The following is a 26,421-nucleotide window of genomic DNA, read 5'->3' as shown; positions in this document are numbered from 1 at the left end:
CACTAAAGAAGTCCGTGGTGTGAGTCAGATAGTCTTAAAGGGTGCATATAAACCTTTCAGTAGAGGGTTTAATACCTTTACTTACTGCTCAGGATCCCAAGTTATGATGAGATACGAGTTGGTTCAAATGTGCGTTGTGGAGGGCAATTTATAAACCATATATAAATAAACATGCACCTTTGGAATCCCAGACTATCAACACTGTCTTCCAAAGAACACCCGATGTGTTCTAGAATGCGACCCTGTGACCTAGAACACACAAGTGCTTTAGATCTGAATACATTTGTCCAGGTGTCCTTTAACCTTCATGACCTAATTTTATTCTGCCAGGGCACTGTAATAAAAATAAAAACAAGGCAAAAAAAAAAAAAAATGTTCATTTGCCAATAGGCTTTATTTACTAAGTATATAATAAACACATTACATGCTACAGAAAATAAAAAGGTAAATTTCAATTGTCATGAAAGAATATAGTGTTATAATACAATGGCACATCTTCATATTAATATAATCACAATTTTTATTTGCAATTGCCCCCTCCCGAAAAACAAAACAACCAAAACCAAAAACACTGAATGAATTATACAGGGTTATTACAAAAATAAGATACTTTAAAAATATTTATAGGCATTAATGAAGAGGGGAAAATCCATTACAGGGAAGGACAATGACGGGGGTTACAGGAGCATGCAACATTTCAGAACAGGAGACGCTGCTAGGGATCAGACTGACGTTTCTCACACGGGGTGGGACAGGGAGGCTGAACGGTCACAGAAAAGGGTAGCTCGCAGTGACAAGAGGCTCATGGGAAGAGTCCTGTTCAATCCAAGTCAGGGAAGACCAGAAACTGCATAGCTGGACAACTCATGTCAACTGGGGTCTAATATGTCAGGAATCGACAAGCCAGTTCTTTAAAAGTCTGTTAGAGGGAGAAGCCCGTTCCCCTGATGCTGTACCATGAGGACGTGTTGGTTTTGTTCATGTCTTTAGTTTTGTTCCAGTGCAAAACAGACTTCCGTATCTGCATTCTCTCTCTCTCTTCCCCCAGCACAATTTCTAAATCGATCTCAGTGAACAATATGTCACATTACTTCACTCGTTTGCTCCCCGGGGGATGACTTGGTCTCTTGCTCGATTTGCCCCCTTTAAAACTAAAAAATAAATCAAAACCAAAATAATACTTAAAAGGGGAGTGCCATTTGCACAGGAGCACAATTTGACAGTTGCCGTGCATTGTGGGTACTGCATTCCGGCATGTTGGCCTTCTTACTGTTCAGAAAACACACGGGAGACAGTCACACTTAACCCTTTGATTGTATGGCTACACACCCACACTTACATACACACTTATGTATGTATGCATAAATGGCAACACGGAAGGTAAAACATTTTTTGGAAGGCCAACGCAGCACGCTCAAAATGTATACAGCTTACACAAAAACCACAAGGTAAAGAATAGAGGCACACAAAATGGCGGCGGTTTTAGGAGCTCCGTGTGGTTACACAACACCATACACTATTTAAATGGGTGCAAGTTACTCTGATGTAAACAAGGCGTGTACAAGGACACTGAGTGGTGGTGGGTGGGGTAAAAGGTGGGGGGTGAAGCAAGACATCAAGAGGAAAATGGCCCACTCGACTAGGCCCAATAATGTCTTTGCAACGGGTACAATTATGTCATGAAGATCAGCCCAGTCCATTTCAAACCTTTAAAAAAATAACGTCTTGCCAGCAAAGTGTTGACTGCAGCAGGAGAGGGGCATGCTGGTATTTCCAGACTTGTGTTTAACGACACATGCAAGCTTGGCGAGTACACAAGCATTGTTTTGTGAATCTTGTTTTAATCCATCTGTAATGGTTAGCCTTGTTCTTCTCATTCAGAGGAGATTACAGTCCACAACAATGTCATTTCAGAAGGGAAAACAAGTAAAACAAAACAAACACCGGAGTTGGAGAAAGAAAGAGGACATCTATCGTTTGGAGGTCAAAACAAAACAAAAACCAAAGAAAACCTGGGTCAATTTAGTGTAAGGTTTTCTTTGCATCACTTTATCCGTAATGATTACTCTTGTGGGGTATTAAAAAAACAAAATACAACACTGTTGTTTTTAATTAACCACTTGTAGTGTAATTACAATGATTATGAGAGACAATAAAATGCAATGTGCCATTACCTGACCTTAACCATTAAATTCCTACGTGGCAGCAGTTTGCTACGGTACAGAAGGTACAATTCTTACTGTACACAACTGGTCTTGTTTTTGTTTTTGCATAGGGAAACTGAGATTCAAATTTCCCTAATCCTCCAGAGCAAATTCTGTAAATGGAATGGACCACATCTCTCTCACCTCAAATACAGCATAGCATGTACAATATGAGTACAAATATTAATATATTACAAAAACAGAAAGTTGACACCTTCCCCACTGCAAAGGCTATATAAAGAGGAGCTGGGGGGAAATCGGAAAGTTTCATACAAGGACATACATTTTAAAGATAATCTCTGCAGTAATACACAAAATATTTTCTACTGGCAGAAATATGTCTTTGCGCTATGAATGCTAGCTCCCTAGTCATTTCTATTACCCCCACACACACAGCCTTCAGCACAGTATACAGCAGATTGTCTCTTTCACACCAATTTGTATGACCCCTACACTCCCAGCTAAATTAAAATAACACCAATGAATGATTACAGTCAGAAAGATGTTACAAGCCAAATGACAAGTGTCTTCAATTAAGGCTATTGCTTAAAACCAGAATTAGTGTCCCCCCCACCAGCACACAACACTGATGTCTGAAACACAAGGCTGGGGTGAGGGGCAGTGGAAAAACTGAATACAATTATACAAATGGATTGTGCTTGTGTTCAAAGAGTGGAGAGCAATATCAGTCAATATCAGTAATTGACCCAAACGCAGAATATCTGTGATTCCAGTCTCCCTTATCATGGGGTTTTGCAATTAGTTTGCATTTTCTTTTCTTTAGCTACAGCAACACAACTGACCGCTTCATGTGCAGGGAAACTGTAGTGCATATAGTTTTGTAGTGTGTGCTTCTTAGAAAAACAGTTTCTCCCTATTGCTTTCGAATGCCTCATTATTCAGGCCCTAAACACTAAATCCATAAGAACTGGTAAAACAGACAGTAACATGTCTAATGTGTCGTTATGTGTAGTTACATGTGCGCGTATACAGTTTCAGTATGTCAATGACTCCTGATCTCATCTTGCACTTCAGTATTAGACATTTGCAGCATGATTCAATAAGAATTTGTGTATTGGTGCCACGTAGTCTTGCAGATATTTGTCTTCGCTATAGAACGCTGATTTGTAGTCGTTCTGCTTTTTAGGTACAGAAACGCTTTTGCCCAGCTTTAAAATTAAGTTTTAAAATCAATACCATGAATTTATAATGAGCAAATCATTTTACATTATTATTGTTTAATTCAATCTAGATTATTTCAATTGCCATTATTTTAGGATAATAATAATATACATTTCAGGACAGGAAGGTGCATAAAATCAACTTGCATGATGCATGTAATTAACCTAGTAAGTCTGGTTTACACTTCAATGTTTCAGTGGCCCCAACACCAAAACACTGCTGTCATCCAACCCCCAATACAAACCCCTTCTGAGAGACAAAGGCGCAGAGAAACAAAAGTAGCTCTTCTGAGAGCTGGGAATAACAAGTCTGCTTGACAGCCAGACGGGCAGGCTTTGCTTTGAGTTGCCATTTCCCACCATGGTACGTCTTCGACATGAATATCCTCTACATGAACTCTCACCGGCGCAGAAAACTAATCAAATACACATGCATGTGCACATCTTCCACATTAGCATATAAATCTTTTTTTCTGTGACACGAAGCCGAGGCCGAGACCCTACAGCTCGCGGGATAGTTGAAACGGAGTGCTGCTCTTTTTGATATGGAAAAGAGTTCCTTGAAATAAAGGGCTTGATGCACTCGGGATTCTGTTCACATGCAAGCCCGCTCCTCTCGTTAAGAAAGAGCTATGACTAAATACACACGAACATACTTTTTCCCCACCCTGTCATTCTGAAAGTGTACCTGAAAGTTTGTAACGCTCTTTATAAGAATCCCTTCTCCCACATAAAAAAATAAAGAACATCTTATCCAAGCAGGAATAACAAAGTATGCAACATAATGTGTCTTGCGTTGGGGGGAGGATTGAGGCAGACAATACAGGTCCACAGCAACACCTGCTCTATTGTGCCGATAATACGAATCTTAAATGGAGCACACCTGGCGTTAATTACAACTACCATTCCAGCGGTTTGTGAGACGAAATTACAATGACACTGATATTTTGCACAAATATAATTATGCTTTAAAATTAGGCTGACATACAAGGTAAACTACAAAGCAATATAATCAGGTATAATGTATACTGTTATGGTCATTAAGCAGACAATAGCTGGCAGAGAATAATTAGTTTCTTGGATTGGATTAAACACTGTCATACGGACTGCAACTGATTAATTATACAAATTTAATTATAAAATACACCATTGCAACTGAACCCGGTTCCAAAATGGACAACCCAGCCCTACTATCCATCCCGCTAACACAAGTTTCTGAACTGAGGTTCCTTGTCTTGGCCAACGAGAAACCACACAACTATCTCTCAATCTTACCAGCACCTGGGCTCTGGCCTATACTTCCATAACTAACAAAAAACACTGCAGGGCCCTTGCAACTAGCTTCAATAGCAGTTTTGGAGAGTCAGGTAGGAAAAACACAGAATACATACAAATAAAATAATCGATTAATATTAAAACTCTCTCTCTCTCTCTCCCTCCCTCCACATTAGCTGTCACTGAGTTCTCTTAAGGCTTGCAGGCAGAAGTAAGCCAGGAAGGTGGTATAGAAACGCGATGAAGGGCCAGTCGTGGGTAATTTCAGATAGAGCACACTGCTCTTAAATAATAATTTTTTAAAAATGGAGAGCGCAGGTGGAGAACAGGGGAGGAGCTACAAAGCCAGGAGTGTGGAGAACTCCCTATTGGGAGGAGGGGCTGTGACAGTGATCGATTTGAAAGGGACTCAGACAGCACCGCCTGATTAGCCTGCCAGAAAGAGAGGAAGGGAGGGACAGAGCAGAAGAACGGATGCGTGAAATAAAGAGTGAAAGAGGTGTGAGAGAGAGAGATTGAGAGAGAGTAGGAGGTGAAGGGTTTGGGAGGGAGGGAGAAGAGATAGAGAATGGCCACTGCAAATAACAATTGAAAAAGACAGGCTGACTACCCGACACTGTAAACAAACTGGTTTGGCCAAATGGTTCGAAACTGTAAAGAGGAGGTAGTAATTTGAAAAGCTGGGGATCAGGGGTTTACCAATAGATGTGTGCCTTCAGATTACAGTGACTGGGCTCTGAAGGAGGAGCCGAGAGACTCGAATGTCAAATCAGGCTGTCACATAGCCGAAAGAAGAAATAATATTATTTTGCTACAGCACAGGGTGGTTTGAGAGGGTCAAAGGCAGGCAAAATAAAAATTATTCGATTAGAGTGGCAAAGGGTATCACAAATACCGGCCTGTGTGACGGCATTTGTAATTAACTACTAGACAGAAACCTGTCACAATTTGTTAGTGTGATGCGGCGCTCACCTCTTCCCAGCCAGGAGCTCGGTGTAACGCAGTGTTGTTGCAGCTTGTAATTTAACATCCAAACTCTGGGTGAGCTGCTGTCAGATAACATTACGGCACTTTCACAGGCTACACCCAAACCCGGATATTTAACCTTTTCTTGGGGGGGGGACATGTGCTTTAGTCGCTGTGTCTAGAAACTCTTTTATATAGCACCCCTACACCTCTAGCACCCTCCTCGAGTTTGCCTTTCTTTGTTTAAGCGAGTCCTGCCAGCCCTCTCAGCTGTCCACTGTAGTTCTAACAGATCGAATCACCTCACTATCACACCATCGCCCAGGCTGCGTCCTACGTCAACCCTGCAGAAAGCAACTCGGAAAAACTGTCTCATCGCCAGTCCCTTGAGTAGTCTCCCTCACCTCACCCACTAAGGGGAAAATAACCACAGAAACCAACAAACAATAGAAAACAAACCGCCCTGCAAAAAAATGATCAAACCCCAATTAATTTAAAACACTCCAGAATGCATACACAAAGGGGAGGTGGTTTTCCGAGTGTTCAGTAGCTCCCCACACTGGTTAGAGTCCTGTTGTGCTGTAAAAGGCCAAGGATGCTGTGATTAGGAGAGAAGACCCCCCCCCACACACCTTAAAGGTAGCCAGCCACTATCCTCCAAATTCTCTCTCCACTGGGGGGGTTGTAAGTCACATCCCCTCTCCCTCAGTCCCCTCTACAGAGCTGTACCAGAGTCTGAACAGCAGCGGCAGGCGACGCAGAAAATCCATGTTACAGAGTATACAAAAACCAAAAACTAACGAGGATTTAGAGCATGTAATGGCATACATATATTTAATAATATTTTCTTTCATTGTATTACACAAAAAAGGAAAAAGAAAAAGACTTGGGCCTGAACCTAACCAAAACGTCGACCTCCCCACGAATCACAGACCTGTGCCATATTGTGTTTTCATGTATTCTCAGGAGTCACTTTCTATTACTTATAAATAATTCTAATGGTATTTAAAATAAACTACCTAATAAGAGTACAGATCTTTGCAATGTGTGGATAGGTCAAAGTTTGAGATTTGGTCTAGGCCTTGGATATAAACTTGGTTGCCAGCCTGTAGTGTTTAGTAACAATATCAAATGGCAAACAGGACCCCTTAGGCTACCTCTTTAACTGTGCTGGTCCTGTTTGTTGCTGCTGGGTTATTTAATTGTACTACTAAGTCAAGAAGATTGCAGGCCCAGTATCTCACTCTCTGTGCAGAGCAATGGGGATGTAGGACAGAGCTCTTCTCTTGACAAACTAGGATAGTTCATTGGGAATCCACCCCCCCACCTTAATACAGCAGTTCTGTCTGGCGTCAGTACCACGGTTTAAGGTTCATCTCAAGGTTCAGCTAGTAGTGGCAGAGTGGATCTGTCCGATGGCTTTCTATGAGCCCTTCAGAGAGATTCAGTAGGATGGAGGCAAGTGTGTGTGTGTGTTTTACAGGCCCAGAGAGAGAGAGAAAATGTAGCACAATGAGGAAAGGCTATACTCAGAAAGCTTCAGGATCTTAAACATCAAGACTTCTCCCATTTAGTGTCTATAACAATTCTAAATTCAAAAACCTACAACCGCATTCTGCAGCCAGACAGTTTTTTAGCGTTTTAAAGAGGTTTTATTTAGTTGTATTTCACGCCCCCTGACATCAGGAGCGATGGGGGTACATCTTTCTCCATTCAGATAACCTTGTTCGGTTTCTTTTAAGAATCAAGTATTTTTTTTTTGCTATCAGCACCAAGCTCGGGTCAGTCAAGTGAGCCAGCCTATATTTGTTTGGACTTTGAGAAAGTGCCAGGAAAATGTAGACTAGGAGGGTACTAATTCTATCTGAAAACGGCCCTGGTGAAGGAAGAGGGCGGGTACAGAATGCCTTCTGCTGTTTGGGGGTGGGGGAATCGGAAATGCGTGCGTGCGTGTGTGCGTGTGTGTGTGTGTGTGCGTGTGTGCGTGTGTGTGTGTGTGTGTGTGTGTGTGTGTGTGTGTGTGTGCGTGTGTGCGTGTGTGCGTGTGTGCGTGTGAGAGAGACTGTGATTGGGATGATGGCAAAGGCGGGTTCGAGGTGGGAGAGCCTCTCTCAGCTCAGGTCTTCCTCTGGGTTCTGTTGGTCGAGCAGCCGCACGTGTGTGAAGGGGAAGTGGCCGTGCTTGCCCTTGCACTCCCCCTCCCATTGGCCGTTGACGTTGATCTTGGTCACCTTCACCGTGTCACCGACCTGCAGGCGAGAGAGACACGGACACGTCAGAAAATGAAGAACAGACATCTGCGGGCACAGAAGAACCGTCTTGCCCTGCTGGCCCATCGACAATCCCATCTTTACCAAATTAAAATGGACTGATTGACAGGAGGAGGAATCTGTCCCTGCTTCAGCACGGCAGTCATGACAGACTGGTTCGTTACGAACTTCCTGGGCATGTCAGGTCACTACTGGTGTCGTTGAAGTTATGGCTTTGATCTGCCTTAAACAAAAGCTTATGACCTTCATGCATGATAGTCGATTCAGCAAAGAAGCCTGAGAAACCGCGTGCTGAGGATAAGTGATGCTAACATTTATAACCGTTCTCAAAATGCACATTGCATTGTGGGACTTCTACACTGCCCATCACCATTTGACATTTCCTGACCACAGCTTGCTAAAATCACTCTTCCCAGAATTCCACCTGCTCTTCCAGGCCTGTGCCACTAGATGGAGGTGTTGCATAGAGAGGGACTCCAACAGGCTCTCCAGCTGCTCAAGAGAGAGAGGTGTCCTCTCCCAGACTCTGCTGTTCTTATCTGTGCGGTGTCCTCGTACTTTAGATTCGTGTTTACACACCCAAGAGAGCTACGAACTTGAGATTCGGCAAGCACGACTGCTTGTTAATCTGCTTCCTGTTCCTAGGATGTTAAAATAGCAGCCTCTGGGGAATTTAATCTGGGATAATTACCCCCTCCTCCACAACAAAACCGAAAACCAAAAACAGGGAACAGATCTCGCCACATACTAGATCTGGGTTCCATTACAATAGGGGAGTTCATACACTTGATCAATTGCAGTCAAATAACACCAATGCCAAGCTAACGAGAATTGCATCAAGCCACTTCCACATCAGCACCCCCCTGACAGGTTCTGACACTATGTCCAGCAGGTCGGGTCTGCGCTCTCATGCTACAGTTTCAATAAGTGGGTCAGATCCAAAGTGTATTGACAATGAATTTCAGGTTATTTTTTGGCTGAAGAACATGTTTGCGAATTGCAAGACAGCAGTAATCTGGAGCTGATATTAATGTGAATAACATGCTGTTGCAGACTGTGTACAACTTTTTAAATTTAAACCACAAAGTGCAGATCAAAACTTTCCCAAGTCTGCTCTATAAGAATATATATATTTAGCCCTTACCTACAAGAAACTAACTTTTTACTTAAGTACGCACACCCAAATCTCATTATGTATCCCTGCACATCAATGTTTGGATGATACTATAGTCTAAAAGATGCTTTCAAAATCAGGGTGCTGTATAACCCAAAAGAAAAAGGCATCCAAAATGTATTAAATGAGACAAGTTAAGGATGATTGGTTGAGCGCCGTGAATTGACCAGAGAAGATTAATCAGCCTGAGTGAGGCAGCAGTTTGAATCTCAGTTCAGAGGGGAATGAGCTGCCTGAACAAACATAAGAGCACAACACGGATTGATCAAAAGCAAAAATCACGAAAGTGAGTACCAAGCAATCTGCACACTCGCCTGAGGAAATGGATTTCAAACCTCCAATCTGACTCTCTCGAAGATTATGGTTTAAAGTGGACTGCTTCCTTTAGCATCTCAGTTTAAACCAGTTCTTGTCCACCTCACACTAGCCAAGCAAGCCATTATGGATTAAAGCATTAGCCCAATAAATGAATGACGCCAGCACAGCCACCTCACCAGAATTACAGTAAACTGAACATGAGCTGGAGTCGACATGTTGCCTGATCTGGGATGCCAGTGCCGAGCTCCAAGACAGGCACAGAGTCGATACAGCCCTCACTGAGAAAGATTTGCATTTATAGGCCGTGTTGTTGGTGCAGTGTCATGCAGTGCATTGTGGAACTGCTCCGTGCACATCTGCTGCTATTTCCCTCGTGCCGCGTGCGTGTGTGTGTGCATGCGTGCGTACGGAGGGGGCTGACCGCTGCTGTGTCCGTTCGTGGGACATCTGCTCGGCCTCCTCTCCCTCTGTGAAGCAGCTCCCATACAGGCCAATATCGCAATCATCGCAGCCCACAAGAATGTCAGGAATGCAGTGTGGGCATGGTGTGGTCGAGTCTTTAACTGGGAGCTAGCTAGCCTGGCGGTGCGAGTTGTAGAGCTCTCATCGCCCCCGTCTCCCTGACCAAACCAGCCTTTGCACACACTGGTGTTGTTCTGTTGCTGGCGGATCACATGCTTGCTACCTGCCTGCCGACCAGCAAAACACCAAAAAAAAGGAGGCTCAGACTTTTTAAAGTGCAATTCAGTTGCGAGCTGCAGTATTGGGAGGAAAACGAGCAACACGTCTGAAACTGTCATCAACACGGGAGCAATAGCAATAGCGTCATAGAACGTGACCTTTGACCTCTACACAGCCTTTGGCAATGTATATTGAAATTTGAACTAAGGTATTCTACTCTAAACCATGGCTGCGTCTGTGACAGAGGACACAAGATCACGTGCTTTGACACGTCTGTTACAATGAGAAAGAGCGAGTTTCCATAGCCTCCGGAACAACAGCTACGTTTGCATTTATGAATACCGGTAGTTCGCTCTTCAGAATTCAAAAGTCAAATTCAAATTCAAAGAATCCAAAAAAAAAACAGCGAATGAACACCCTTTAAACACACGGCTCCGGCTGGGGACTGAGAAGCTGTGAAATACTGACTGCGCAGACTGGACTGTGATGGCAGGTGGGTCTGTCAGGCTTCCCAGCTCAACCACCCACACTCTCAACTCACCTTTGTATTCCTAGTTATGGCTCAATTATTAAAAAGTAAAAAGCAAACACAGGAATGTAAACACTCCACAAGGGGACAGTTACTCAAGTAGCTATTAGTAGTTATCAGGGCTGGGCACATGCAATCGATTGGTTTTATTACTCATTGCATAAGGTTTCTTGAAGTTCATACAATAAAATCCTGTATCACCAGGAAACTGATAATGGTGCCAACAATCAATTCCTAAAGGTAATGACTTTTTGGGATTCATCAGATTAATTGTTTTACCCGTTTAAATTCACGCCAGTTGGAGGCAGATCTCTAGCTATGATATAAAATTCAGCAGCATCAATCCTTTAGGCTTATTACAGACACTTTTCTCAGCCCCTTTCAATATAATCATTAACCAATCACCTTACCATTCCATGTGTAAGTGTACCCAGCTAAACTATCCCAATTAAGGGCATTTCCAGTTATAGTGAATCAGACGGCACTTCAAACTGGTCTACCGTGGACGAGTCGGTGGGATGGGATTTTAACTGCAAAAAAATGAGAAGTTTTTGAGGGTTGTTTGCTGGTTTAACTGTTCATCTCATTACACACAGTTTTAAGTACTATTGTCAGGTCCAGTTTACTGCTATTTCGGTATTTGCAAACACTTTCTTCCGCCATCAAAGCCACCCGAAACTAACTTCCAAAACGCAAAGCAAGCTGGAATTAAGTGATAATTACAGCTTTGAGTTTCTGGACATCTCAGGCTCACAAATACATGCTGTCCTCTATTTTTGGTGAGCTTCAAAGAAATCAGTGCCTTTCTTGTGTGGCAAGCAGGCTCTATTAATAGCAACAGCAACGGAACTATGTTTGCAGTATAATTTAACAAGATCGTTTTACGGTATAGCGCTTTGTGTCCCAAAACAAACACTACAGAGTGTCCATATTTTTAGAACAAATACATTCAAACCGGTTAGGCACAAAAACAGCATCTCAATTTCCCTTTGCCTTTAGTCCCCCCCTCTGGGCTTTCTGCCTCATTAAATAATTGAGAAACAGATTCATAGGGAAAGGGGCTGAATTTGACAGGTTTTTGGCAGATTAACCGATTTGCAGTCTTTTTTGAGCTACTTTTTAATAAGTAACTGAAATGTAATTGTGTGTGGGGGGGAAACTCCCAGACAGTATCCCAGTATTACAAACAGTGCAATTAACTGTGATCCATCTTATCTGTTACAACTACCACAGAGGAATGAAATATGGTACACATACAAAGGGGACCATCATAAGAATAGGGCAATCCTACTTCAGATTGACTTCTTGAATACAGAACAGCTTCACACATCTGAATACCAAAGCCTTTCTAGGAAGCAAGTCTAAACCAGACACTTAAAATGAATGGCTGCAAATTCCTAATGAATTCAAGTAGGAATAAATGACACTTCGAGCTCTGGTGTTGATAACATGTCTGAGCCAAAGACAACCCTAGTCTGTAAGCCTATCCCTTACCCTGACCATAAGACTAACCCTAACTGTTATACATGATCATTTAAATCTGGTTTTCAATCATAGCTCCAATTTACATGCACCTAGTTGAAATAAAACCAGAATAAAAACACTTAAAACAAAAAACAAACTATATCCACAGATAAAATAGTTTTTAAAATAATTTCAAATAATTCAGATATAGGCCTACTGGCAAAAAAAAAAAAACTAACATTCTACTAATAATAGTAATCTATATGTAATGCTAAAATGAATGATATGAATGATGGGACCCCTGAATAAACTGTTTTTAATTCAGATATTTCCCCCGGCCAGCAAAGCTCAGCACAGATCGGTGAACTGCAATACAGAGCTCTTCTCATCTCTTTCATTCATGTCTTACTTTACCCGCCGCTCAGAACAATGTGGCAGAACTACAGTGAAAGATGACTGTGGATCAGAAATGCCAATCCCCATCTGGAGCGAGAGACTGGCCGTCAGCGCCAGCGCCACACTGCGGGCTGCTGTGATGGGCCTCACGATTGCGGGATCTCAAAATCATCCAGAAACAAGTGTCGAAATGCAAAGAAATGACAGCAGGGGGGTTAGAGCCCTAGAGCGCCTCTAAGACAGCCCATACGTTACGGATGATACAGCAGCTGGCAGCATTTCCTACAGTGAATTATCCATTTAGTTGCTTTGCACATACATCACGTCACCACGCTGCTCCAGTCTCATCTCTCCCTACACGCCGCCACTCCGTTCCTCTTCCCCAGCTCAATCCGTCACACTTTTCCTCAGGTGTCTGCCTGCTCCGTTTCACCCTTCCTCTTCCCCCTTTCTTGCTCTGGGGGAGTACTCTTCCCATGAGCATCAGAACTACACAGGGTCTTTCACCACCTCCCTACGATGTCTCTTTAAATTACACCTGTAGGCCATTTTGATCTCTCAATTCGACCATTTTATTACCTACAATTTTCGTTTTGTTTATAGTGATGTTGTGACCCCTGCGTCAGCTAAATAATTAGATAAAGAATACATAAATCAATATAATTGAAATGGGAAATCGCATAAAACACAGGGCAGAAGCTGTGACATCATATCCTGCACCTACTTGCACCAGATCATAGATCATTTATTTCTTCTGCTAAGAAATACATAATAATAATCATACTATGAATATTTTTGCAAAATGAGAAAGTCAGTAAATCTCTCGCTTACAGAAATAAAGATGGGCCAAGACTGTAACCCAAAACCAAATTGCAGTCAGGTGTGAATTCCACAGAGTGGCTTTATGCAGAATCCAACAACGGATCCAACAGTTGAGTTCCAGCTGCTCTTAAAAGTAAACCAAAACTTCAGTTATTTAACAAACTGGAACAATAAACCTCATTCACAAGTCCAAAAATACTTCTTGCCTCGCACAAATCCGTTACAATGCAGCCCGGAATGCACGCCGGTCACATCCTGTGTATGAAAGTCACAGCAGTGTTGTTACAATTACCACCTCGGACTGAGCCTGCAGGATACTTTACAGACATTCCTGAAGCTGGGGGGTGGGCCATACACATTAAAAGTGACAACACGATGATACACATCACAATATTTTAAATATTTGCTTCAAGATATAATTTAAACTGCACTGACATGCCCAGAAAAGGACAGTGGGAACTTTAAAGATGACAGAAAAGTCAAGCACTTAAGAATCACTCCAGAAGAATTCAATCACAATCCGAAAGCCTTAACGGATCTCCAAGGATCAGAATCATCTCTGAAGACCTGGCTGGAGAGCCTTGGACCCTATAGTGATAGGCCTGCTATTTTGGTTTAATCATTCATTCTTCATTACGTAACTTGCAAACCTTGTGTAGTAGCCTAAAGAAAAAAACGTTTTAAAAATAAAATGTATGGTATACTACCAACTGCTATTTAAGATATACTGGCCTGCTTGAAAAACCTGATATACTGCTACTGCCCCTACTGTGCTCCAGTTTCAGTAGTGGACAGAAGGGGAGAGCAGGGTTCTGTTGGTGTGAGGATTAGAGCAATCCCCTTTCCCTCTGGCTTGCAGAACAGACTGAAGCCACTTGTATTGAAGGAAATCCCCTTTGAACCTCACACGGGCTGATCTGAACCTCTCCAGACACAGGCGGCCCGGCCCAAGTCCTGTAGGCGCTTCTCCGAGGCTGACGGGAGCAGCAGGTGTCTGGCCTCCATCCCCATTGGTCCATTGTCTCTGCACTCAATTACCTCTGGCAACAACTGGCCTTGTAATCCATCCACAATCCCCCCAACCCATCCTAGCTTCAGCAGGTATTAGTCTGGCTGTGGGGGAAGGGGGGGGAGTGGATCAGCCCACAGTGACGGGTCTGTCCACAGCAGATGTGGCCAGCTGTTCACTGATGCTCTTTCCACTGCCTGGGGAGAGCAAAACAGCAGCCTTTTTTCAGTTAACCCCCCCACCACCGAATGCCAAGCTGTGCACAACTATGCTGGATACAGATATACCACATTAACACGGTATATCCTGCAGTCTTCTTCCCTGTGCAGCGATAACCCTTTAGATCTGGCACGGCTGTATAATAACACATTCTCCCAAGGACTGTATGCTCACATGAGAAACTAGCCAATCACAGCGCAGTGTTTTCAAACAATTCCTACACCTCTTATCTTGGGTATAAATGTCATCCCATGCCGAGAATGATCAGTATTTTAAACTTTAGTTATCAACGACATTTCGGGACACTTATTTGCACTTCGAAACAGATCAACGCTCTCCTACTCTTCAACTAGACATCGGTAGGTTATTATACAAACAGTGTCACGCTGTACCAACGCCATGAATTCAACAGAGGTGGAAAGTAGTCAGTGCACAAAAGACCAATTTGGCTTGCCCACTCCATTGCTGTACCAGGGGTGATGAGCTGTATAGAATCCCGATCAATAGCCCGTCAGCTGCCAGTACAGCTGCTAATGGGTCTAACAGAGACATCTGAATGGTTAGATTATATAAGGGTTATATTAACAGCACATACAAAAGGTCTGCTGTATCGCACTCCACATACTGTAGTGTTTCGAAATGAGAAAAGATGAGTAGGATAAAAAGGGAAGAAGATCGCAGAACCCTCTTTGTCTGATGCTGCAAACTCACTCCCCCCCACCAACCTCATGTCAAACTACGCTCCCAATTCACCACCCACCCCCGGTCAGTGTTTATGCAAGGAGGTGGCAACAGATTGCAAATACACACACCGAGCCATTCCCCCTGCTCCGGGTTCAAAGATCCCTTTTCCCTGTTAATGAAACCCTTCTCAGCTTGGAGCTAATTAACAGAGTCAAGGAGAAATGCCAGTGCATGTTCTTCTGGCCTATTGCTAATGACAGTGTGTGCTGCAACCCACACACTGCCTGGGTCCCCCGCCAGCACCACTGAGCCACTCCGGGTGGAAGCAGTAGCTCCCAAAGGGCTTACGGTCAGGAAATGCATTTGGACGCAAAGCATTTCCTGTTGAATTTGGCCACTTCTTACAGATCAGTCCCCCGCTCCTCCTCCTCTCTCTCACCCTGCCCCTTTCCCATATTTCAACGAGCAGAGTACGTCAAGCCCAGAGCGGGTGAGTGCCAGAAAGTTCTTCCTGGGGATTCGAAGCTCAAACAGGCCAGATCCTGCAGGAGCCGTTATTTATTTATTTTGTAATTTTTCAAGCCGCACTCCGGAGTTCTTCCGAGTTTCGACGGACTTGTGCAAGAGCCACCGCCTGGCTGACTCAGGAGGACCCAGTGGGTATCGGCTGAACTGTTGGCGGGGGAGTCTCTTTCTGGTGAAGATTTATGCAGGGATCACAGCTTCCAGCCAAGGAATTGTACATTTCGGTGTCCAAGTTACAGTTAGAAATGCTTGGAGTTAGGAGCACCTGTTTCAAGCCCCTTTTTGATCAGCGTCTAAGCCTGTGGCTTGCACCAAACGGGAGGCACATTTTCATAGTTAAAGGACTTTGCGTGACCTGTGCTCAACTGGGAGACTGACATCAACCTTCCATCACTTAATATCAACTGAATGATTAGCATCTTCACTTAGCACTGATATGTCCGTTGGAAAGCTAGGGTCCCTTAAAGCAGACAGTGGATAAATTGCCATATATTGGGAGGCAGTAAGTGTCACAATCTGGTTAACAACTCAACTTCCTGATCATTTCAGTTAAGAGGTCTATAAACCTAGAACCTTTATTATTAAAGAGCTCACCACTGTAAAGCAACAGCCCCAGGCATTTGCACACTTCACACACACACACCATCAACAAGAGTCTTTACAAGCATCTTCGCTGCACCACTGTGTGTGTTTCTAGGGCTATGTTGGTGCGTTTTTCCAGAAGGGTGTGTGTGTGTAACTCATACAGAGACGTGTGACATTACGTTCCTGCTCCTGAAATGACAGCCGAGGGGCCTTGGGAGAATCCCTGTGCCTTCCAGATGCTCTAATCACATCTGAAACGGTTGCAAATTAAATTGTAGCCATCTAACAATTACCACCAAAATAATTAGCGTCATTACAAAAATCAGTTAGCAGGCTCCTTGGAGTTTTTCCTCGACAGACTTGTTTACTTTGGACACAACCACACATCGTCAACTCCCCCCCGTCTGTCCCTTAGCAGACACATCAGAACTCTCCTTCTGTAAAAGAGACGGGCAGAGATTTTCTTCCTGTTCCCAATACAGAATCAGAACAGACATGACAGAGTGCTTTATCACTCTCATCCCGGAAGAATCTCCTCTCTCTGTACATTTGAATCATTACCAAGCTGGGTTTGGATTTTGTATGCCTAGTGGTGGCCTGTAACTGTATAAAAACTGCACGGGAGTCCACTAGTATTTAACCCTATGCAAAGGTTCAATGACTTCTTACACTTAACAGTCCAACTATGCTGCAAACTAGAAAAGTGTAGTCAGAACACGCGCTCACAGCTACTTTCCACCCACGGTTAAAGACCAGGCAGAAAGATGGGACACAGATTAAATGAGAGGGAACTGCATCCCATGACTTGGCTACCACAATAGTATCGAGTAGCTATTATACTGCTGGGCTTTTGGTACGACACTCAGTGACTAAATCCTGCCAACAAAGTACGTTCAGCTACTGTTTTAGGCCCAGGTAACAGTTTTAGATGGGCATATTGTATTTAGGTGTTTAAAATAAAATGTGTTTATGCCTGTGTTTAACTCACAGGCAGGGTTTTGCAGCACAGTACAGCTCAGGAAATGCAGAAGGGAGTTGGGGGCAACAGCAACGAAGGCCTTACACAGAATGACTTGCATACCTCCCGACTCCACTGTGCCGCTACATATGGCTTAGCAATAAAGCATACTGCAGACCCTTGTTTTCGGTTTTCTTTCTTCCTTTTAAACACAATGAAAAGCAGGAACTGACGCCCCCCACCCATTAACGAGCCCCTTGAAGGTGTGAGATCAGCCCGGCAGAATTCCCCCCCAGGACCCAAACAACAGTGCAAGGAGCGCTAACCACCCCCTTCACTGCCCTCCCCCTCCACCACCCCCCGTCTGTGCCAACACACAAGCTGACAGGAATGCAAAGAATCTCAAGAGCAACTAGGGAAATACCTGAATGCTTTCACAATACTCAACACAGACAACACCGGAAGAGCTGCAACTCACATAATGAGGGACACCTTTTCTTCCAGTACAGTGTATATGGACATCATCTCCTTGTCTAATTAGATGAGCAATTAAGTCCAGAAACACATCAATTAATTGTCTGGCTTTAAAATACGCCTTTCCTAGGATCTCCATCCCCAGCTCAATACATCGTGTTAAACTCTTTCCTGGCTACAATATAAAACATAAATAAGTTGCAGGAGCCAAGAGAGCCAGTTTGGTAACTCTGGCTATGCTGGCACTGACCTTTAGATCAATAGGACCAAACCCCTGTGGGCTTCCATATCAATGTGCGTTGGAGCTTTTACCCCGATCAATATTTCTGTGGATTAGTTTCATTCTGTGCATCATCTACAGAGACGCATGCTTTTCTCTCTACTTCCTATACTCAGCTTTTCCACGGCTGCATGTCGAGGACCGAGACACTGGAACCAGGCTGAGTCAAGATATAGAATCAGTTCAGCTTAGTGCTGCCACACCTCCAGTCTCAACCAGAGCTTGAAAACACAAGCTAAATGTTTGACTCCAGAGCAAATCCACTCGTAACCTTTAACTCACTTACTGTTCCGCTCTCTTTCTGATGTGCTTTGCAGTCTCAAGCTGAAATCTGCAAATAAAGCAGGAAATCGCACTCCCTTTTTAAAGACTGGCTCTTATCGGCTGCCCAAATCTCCACCCCGCCACCTCCATCCCCCCACATCGCCGCTCCAGCCCACAGATCAGAAGACCCTCAGAAAATACACTTCCTGTTCTTCTATTTCAGGCTCAAACGAGGCACCAAAAATGCAGCTCCAGCGCTGAGCAACATCAGAGCACACAGAAACCCTACAGGGTCATTACTTAAACAAAACCCTGTGTCGCAGTGAACGCTAAGTCTCTCTCCAATAGCTGTCGAATATATTGCAGGGGAATAATACAAGGTCCCTTTACTGCTTCACCGCTATTAGAAGGACCGTTTCAAAGAGCAAAGTACAGTATGAAACGGTTTAACCTCTGTAACATTTGCCTGCCATCTCCGTTTCTTCCTGAACCTGCAAGAAAGAAACCGAACACACATTCGGACTTTAGAGCAAAGGGACGCCAAAATGATTAAAAAGGAAAACCCCAAAATCATGGACCCCCAATCAGGTATAGGACATTGTATAGAAAGCGTGTCAGGCCCAAGAACAGAGGTATAAAACTCACACCCGAGAGCAGCACAAACCTTCAGAAAGGACTGGTTTTGCAGTGGGAAAGCCTGGGAGTTACGACACCACGGCAGGAAGAGAGAAAAGGAGGGGCGGGAGTCACATCAAAAAGCAGTTTTCCCCCATTCCCCGAGGAGAGTGAAGCAAGAGGAAAACTCTTTGTGACAGAGAAGAGAGAAAGGAGCCCACTCCCCGTGAAACAGATTAATTTAAATATGTTTCAATTGATTATGGGGGGCAAGAGGGGGGAAAAGCACATGGGATTGGTTAATTTGTTTGTTTTGGTTTGGTTTGCTTTTCTGTACCTCCAAAGCCAAGGCTGTCTTGTCGTAGGCATTGGGCACCCTCTTCTGAATTGCCCTGGCAAAAACGGGGCCGTTCTGGAGGTTGGGCAGCGGAGTGTTGACATTGGGCTGGGCATAGGGCCCAGGCTCCGGGCCTCCGAGCAGGGGCGGAGGGGCGTTGGGACACTCCTGGTTACCTCCGCTAGTCGGGGACGAGGGTCGGTATTTCTCCACATAGGGCACAGGAATCATCCCCACTTTCCCCTCCGAGTTCTGGGCGTTCCACCACTGCTCTTCTGGCTTCTCCAGGATGCGCAGCACATCGCCCTTGCGGAAGGGCAGGTCCTCATCATCGTTCCCGGGAAAGTCGAAGAGGGCGCGCACGAACTCTGCTTCCTCCTGTCGCTGGCCGAGGCCCCCGACTCCAACGCCTCCGCCCGGCATCCCCGACACTCCCACCCCGGGCACAAAGTTAGGGTACTTGGCTTTGGAAATGGGCTCTATCAAAGTGGTCGTGTCCAGGTAATGGATCTTGTAGAACTCTAGGAGAGCGGGGAGGGCGTCAAACTCCTGGTCTCCGATCCGGAACCTTGGCAGATTCAACCCTGGAAAAAGCAAGAAAGTGGGATAAAGTCACAGCGTTCAAGAAAAAGGGGTCACCAAAAAGTGTGTCTGTGGCGGTGTGTGGGGAACAGGGGTTTCCTGGGGCCACCAGTGTTCTTCTGCTTTTCTTGCAAAGGGAACTCTCAAGTACTCTCTTAATGTAATCGTTAGATCATCAGGGAGATCACGCTTAACACTTTTTATAATGTATCCCTTTGGAGAAATGGGTTTCGTTTTACCAGTGGTTGACAGCCCTGGGACAGAACTGGATAGAATAAAAAGCTGCCACGAAAATAGAAATCAGGAGCTTCATTGGAGCATATGGTTTACCAATTAATGTCCAGGAATCTTAAAAGCAAACGTGTGTGTGTGTGTGTTTGTGTGTATATATATATATATATATATACACACACATACACACACACACTGAATTGACGAGAATGCCATTTCTTTTTTTTTTTTTTAAATCAATCCCTTTCAATGTCCACCCTTTTATTTAATTTTGGGACCACAATTCAGCAAACTGTGCACAAGAATTATAAATGATCGTGCTTTCTAATTCGTGGGAATTGTTAGTTTATTATTGGGCACAAATTATTTTAAAATAAAGAAACAGTTTATGCACCATTCATCGCCCCGCCTTTCCCCTCCCCCACTAACTAATCTCAGGGACTCCAAACTGAAGCGGTTCACTTTCAGGGCAGAATGGATTAATTAAAAGGTCCAGGGTTCTCTTCCCGAGTTGCAAAAAACACACTATTCAAAAAGACAAATATATAGCGAGATTATCAAAATGTTGCTATTCCCCTCCTCACATATTCTTGTACAAATTATTAATTCACGTTTCTACAGAATAGTTTGTACTTGTATCTACTTTTTTTATATAGCCTACTTCTATATGGAGCACTGCTGACTTTGAGGGATGATTTTGGGCCACCTAGTCTGGTAACTCTCCCAAGAAACACTATCCCACCAGCTGAGTAATCATTAAGTGTGACAAAACATTAGGAGCCAGTCATATGCTCCGATCCAACACCCAAGCTGACATCCAGGAGCTCTGACAGTGTTCAAAACGAGCCTCGTCTGTGTTCGTTCTGAATAAATACCATTTGGACTGTGTGGCAATTCCTTCAGTCCAAAGGTTAACTACTGCTGGAACTCTGGGCGCTGTTGCTCAAACTGAGGACAACCGCGATGTGTTCAAACCTGCCGTCGCCTGAGACGGACCTGGCGTTTCAAGTCGCTGGCTAAATCAGTAATCAAGACAAGGCGAAATAGCAATCACTTTCCTTCTTTAGAGCAGTCACATAAGAAAGAAGGAAAATGTCCTTAAAGGGCATAAAACTATGTGATGTCATGGCAGCTTTCAGTTATCCATATGAAATATTCTTGTTAGGGAGTAATATGTACACAGAATTAATGACAGAGAATTTGGTACACATTTGCATCAGCAATGCACTATTTAAACACAAACTGCATTTGTTTTTAAAAGATATTGAATTATATGGAATGGATTGTAGTGGATGAGTAGGAGACGTGCCAAAAGGCATAACTGCAAAGGTAGAACAGATGTCAGTGCCAACAACGGGAGGATATCCTGTATTGAATAAGGGAGATGAGTAATACCGATGAAAAAGAAAAGGCAAAATAGCCGATTCTTGCTTGGGAAATGTACTGACACCGTAGGGGAGGGAGGGCACACTAACAGCGGCACAGGTGATTATTTCTCTTCCATTACAGCCTGGATATTAAAGGAAGCGCATAGTTACCTAATTTACAAAACACAATCAGACCATTATTCTTATTAACAGGCAACATTTATTTTCCACACTCATTCAAACCCCCCCCCGATCAGAACCTACACTGCACACAGAAAGGACACTTAATAATGGCCTTAGCACAGGGGCAGAATGCTCCATTGTGCATCAAAGATTTTGGGATTATTTTGCATCCCTTCTCTCGACAATACACAGTATTGTTAACGGAGCGTGCTGGGATGAATGAACAGCAGGTAACCGGTTCTATAGAGTTTCTCAATGCTGAAAAAATACAAACAAGCGATATGTAACTGGAGAGAAAAGACAGAAATTCCCCTTTTGTTTTCTGGCCTGGCTTTTGACCAAAACGCTCTCATCTTAGAGATGTAAATTGGAATTCGTAATGTTTTATGCATTGAACTGCTCTGTATTTTTGCACTTTGTATTGCGCTTATATTTTGTAAGTCACCCTGGATAAGGGTGTCTGCCAAGAAATAAAATAATAAATAATCTTTGCCGGATTCATATCTTTACATAAACAGGACTTAACAGTAAAGAGTCGGACTCAAACCCTGTTTGTGTGGTTTCAAAGCTGCATAAAATTCAACGTAGTCAAATCCAATTCTGTAGGCTATATTTATCAATTTCAGTTTCCAGTCCAGAACTGATCTTAAACAATCGTTCTAACTATTAAAGGCAAACTACTCTTAATACTGTTCAAAAAATACTGTCAGAGCAGATTACACACTAGGCCATGTTATTATTTAAAACGCAGAGCTCATGATCAAATTCTACATAACTGTAGAAGAAAGTGGTAGAAAAATGTGGCACAAGTCACCGGCTTATACAGCACCACAGCAAAACCATCAACCTCTGTATGTACATGTTCTTTTGTTTGGACAGGCACGCCTTTCCATTTGTGCCCAATGCCTTGTTCACGTCCCCCACCCAGCTCCCTCTAATCCTTCCTTACAGAGAGCACTACGGGTAAACACGATCCCCTATACCATAGTGTTATCATCAATCTCACAATGTCTGAAGAAAGCCAAGGCGTTAGTAAGATAATCACGGTTATCCTAAATCACATTGCTCTATCAGAGTCACCACCATCTTTTATCTGGCATCCATGATTGGCTGACAGACCACAAGAATGCCAGAAGCCACGCCCCCCTCTGTTAGTGCAAGTGATTCATTCTGTTAAAAGATTGAATATAATAAAGCTAATAACTGCCTGAGCACCTCCTTTTTAAAAGCAGTGGGTGCATTTACATGAGCAAGTTGTTTTCCAAAAACTAACAAAATTGATGTAATGTAAACACACACAAAAACATATACTGGTAGGGTAGTGCAGATGTGCACCTTAATTGCTACTAAGACACTACTGGGTCTGCGCCAGTGCCTTAATTCTTCCAGACAGAGGGGGTTGACCAGATAGCTACGACAACAAGAGAAACTGTCCTTTTCAGAAATCCCAAAAAGTGGCCACTGTGACCCTGCAGGATCTGTAGAGTGAATGCCCTGCAGGTCAGTATAGATAGCACTGATTCAACAATGGCTACAGTCCTGCAAAAGGTTGTGCTGCAGAATCATTAGATCAATAACTGATTCAATGAAGCAATTAAAACCTCAGGTGGAATTTAAATAAGATTGTGCAGCACGACACAACTTTGCACATCTTCCAGAAGATAAGGCTTTATAATCAGAGCATCTGTGTTTGATGGTACAATGGGCTAAGGTATCCACCCACTTACAAATGCTACACTTTCATGCATATTCTTCAACCCAGGAGAGGAAAAACAGTTTCACAAACACAGACTAGGGAGCCCATTTACACCTCCAGTGTAGATCATTAGGCTCCTTTCACCATTTTGTACGCTTTACATCTGGCTAAAGCTGCAAAGCCCTAACGGAGAAATCTCAGTTCAATGATTCACCAAAAAATAAAGTGGAAAAGACTTTTCGGGGACATTTAAACTCGTCTGAATCACTCCTTGCAATGGCCTTTCGTCATAATATTTAAAACTATAAGCTAATTAAAAGGAAAGGCGTTTGATTATTACATGAAACAGTCATGGCAAGCCGGTCGTCTCTGGAATTCAGATCAGCTGCATTTAAGACTACAAACTCTAGGGAAAGTTGCATTGCAGAAAGGAAATGGACTGAAGTCTACAATCTTATCCAATACCCTTAACGCATCAGTGCATCCTGTCTCCCCACTTAACTTTCTTGGCTTTCATCTCATCCGAGCTTCTCAGAACAGCAGATCATTTTATATAGCCACCTGCAATTGGCGTGTGGTACAATTATTCAATAATGGACACGCAAATGCTTAGTTCACATGAATACACCAACTTCCATGATAGAACAACATCAATCCGCTCCAAAATCTTGACAATCACATGGGTACTACCTCAACAGGATACATGTGTGATGTTATTATTATCCCATTAGGACAACACCCCTGCAAATCACAACCACACAAAGCTGCAACCAAATCATCCCAAATACATATTGAAGAATGAGAGTCTAATCACTTGCCGGGCGGTGGTCCCCTTCAACTGATGCAAACGCACGTCGGTGTCTCGGTCTTTTTATTGCAGCGCACGTTTGCACAGATCTGCGCTTTTCTAGTCATGCAATTGGTCCAAAGGTGCAGATCTGTGCAGAACTGCGGACATCTGCGCTACCAGATCTCTACATTGAATCAGAACTAATATTGTCAAAATGATCTTAAAAATGCAAACCATCAACACAAATCAGTGATGACTAAGGACATGGATTAAGAATAGATTATTCTAGAACATACATCACTACATGGGACAGATTTGGGAGAACATGCCTTGAGTTCAGCAGGACGCCTGCAAAAACCGCGCGTCGCTCCTGCACGTTGACTGAATTGCTCTAGAGGGGTGTTGCATTTTTAAATCGGTGTTATTAAATGTAAGCAAATGCATAACCCTGTGGCTTTACGTCAATGTATAACGCTGTGCAGAATTACAACCCCTCAGGGTCCGATTGCGCCAGGCATCACGAAGCCACCAGAAACCCATCCAGCTCCAGCGACGGCCGCAGCCGCATGCTTTCACTGCAAATAGCCCACATTATTTTGAACAGGCAGCTTAAAAGGACGCAGACGGTTAACCCCGGGCTGCGGTGAAATCATTTGCCGAGCAGCAATAACGCGTCTCCGGGGGGGAAGGAGCTGCGAATCATGGATCAGCCATGTGTTGACCAGGAGCTCCGCAGAGTTCATTTTAAATAACAATTGCATGAGCCAGAGCAAACATAAATCATTAAAACGGACTCTTGTGCATTTCATTCTCAATTAAGAGTATTATAATGAGAGTTACAGTATATAAATCAGTGTAAATCACCCTCCCCGGCCCCTCGTTGTCGCTTGGGATGAGCAGTGCCCAGGCTAGATACCAATCCATCTTACCGGTGCCAGACTGCCTGTTGTTGCTGATGCTGTTGATAATATAATGGGAGACTTTTGAGTTCTCCGAGACGGACAGCACGTAGTCCCCGGGGCTGGTGATGGAGTCTCTGACTAAAAACACGCCGTGCCTCTGCCCCTGCAGCAGCGAGACAGCCTCCTGCCGGCTCAGCCTGCCCCAGTACCAGCTCACACGGTCCTCCGAGTCAAAATTCCCGGCCATGGCTGCCACTCCTACACCGCGGCTTCTCGGGGCCTACCCTTCACCTCTCCCTGTCCGCGACCAGGATCCAACTCATACAAAAAACTTTAACTTGCGGGAGCCGCTCAGAAAACGCACGACGTCCGCGCCGCGCTCCCGTGGATCCGCCCGGTGTGAACAGCAGCCAGCTCCGCTTACGCAAAGGTGGGGGATTCAACCGGTCTGTCCAGATATTTCCAACAAAGTTTTTTTTTTAATCAAATCCCAGAACTTCTAACAAGAAACTCCAAAAAAACTGAAATGGCGGACCTGGGAGAAAATTGACCTCACTCACCGGATATGAGGTAAGGCGGTTTGTCGGGATGAGAATGGGATACGGCGGACCCGCCCGGCCATATTGATAAGGTCAACACTGGTTTATGAAATATAAATTCAAATTTGCCGCAATATTACACTGAAGGTTTGATTAATTAATTAATAATACTAATAATAATAATAGTATAACGCCTATGTATATTGCAAAATGTAATTAGATATATGATATTTAATAGAAATTACATGACCGACATTGTGTGCACTGAATACAACATGACCCCCCCCCCAAAAAAAATATATATAGCAAATGATGCGCAAGCAAAACATTAAGCATAGACATCTGATTTTCCGTTCACGGTTTTCAGTTTTATTGTGCATTTTAGCTCGAGTGCAATGCATTGATTATCTCTCTTGATGTATGAATAATAACGACCACAATACATGATGACTATTGCAGCTGTCGCTTCCACAGTAAATGCGTTTTTAAAGGGGTGTTCCTGCGATGTGAAAGTATACCGAGTTACATTGCCCCCCTCTCGCCCCGGTGCCTGGAGTCGCCAGTGAGTCACTGCGCGCTGGATGGACAGAAGAAACGCATTCAGCTCGGGTACAAGTCACAGCACTGTTTGACATGATTCACTCATTGCAACCGGAAAATCTTATCTGCAACGAAAAGCCTGTATTTTATTATCTTTTTTTTAATTGATCGTTGCATATATCTGTACACATTTACATCTTATTTGTTATAAGTTTCATCAACAGTCAACACTGTTCTGAAAAACACGCAAATATTGCAAATGTGCAGGCTCCTCCAGCGCGTATTGATCGCATGGTAAACGGTAAAGTATTCACAGTTTTCATCTGAAAGCAAGTCGATCGGTGATTCATTTAGCCTACTT

General features: G+C 43.7%; 1 protein-coding gene across 1 annotated transcript; it reads right to left on the bottom strand.

Moving 5' to 3' along the window:
• Positions 1 to 370: 370 nt before the first annotated feature.
• crk (v-crk avian sarcoma virus CT10 oncogene homolog) lies at positions 371 to 25,522 on the bottom strand. Its single transcript, XM_066695998.1, has 3 exons — positions 25,009 to 25,522; positions 19,231 to 19,814; positions 371 to 7,875 (listed from the first exon to the last, which is right to left on the bottom strand). The coding sequence occupies exons 1-3, from the start codon at positions 25,226 to 25,228 to the stop codon at positions 7,738 to 7,740; spliced, it is 942 nt and encodes a 313-aa protein (XP_066552095.1). The 5' UTR covers positions 25,229 to 25,522; the 3' UTR covers positions 371 to 7,737.
• Positions 25,523 to 26,421: the final 899 nt, after the last annotated feature.

Source organism: Amia ocellicauda, chromosome 22 (genome assembly GCF_036373705.1).
Source record: "Amia ocellicauda isolate fAmiCal2 chromosome 22, fAmiCal2.hap1, whole genome shotgun sequence".
Lineage (NCBI taxonomy): Eukaryota > Metazoa > Chordata > Actinopteri > Amiiformes > Amiidae > Amia > Amia ocellicauda.
This window is presented reverse-complemented; position numbering and strand designations above follow the sequence as displayed.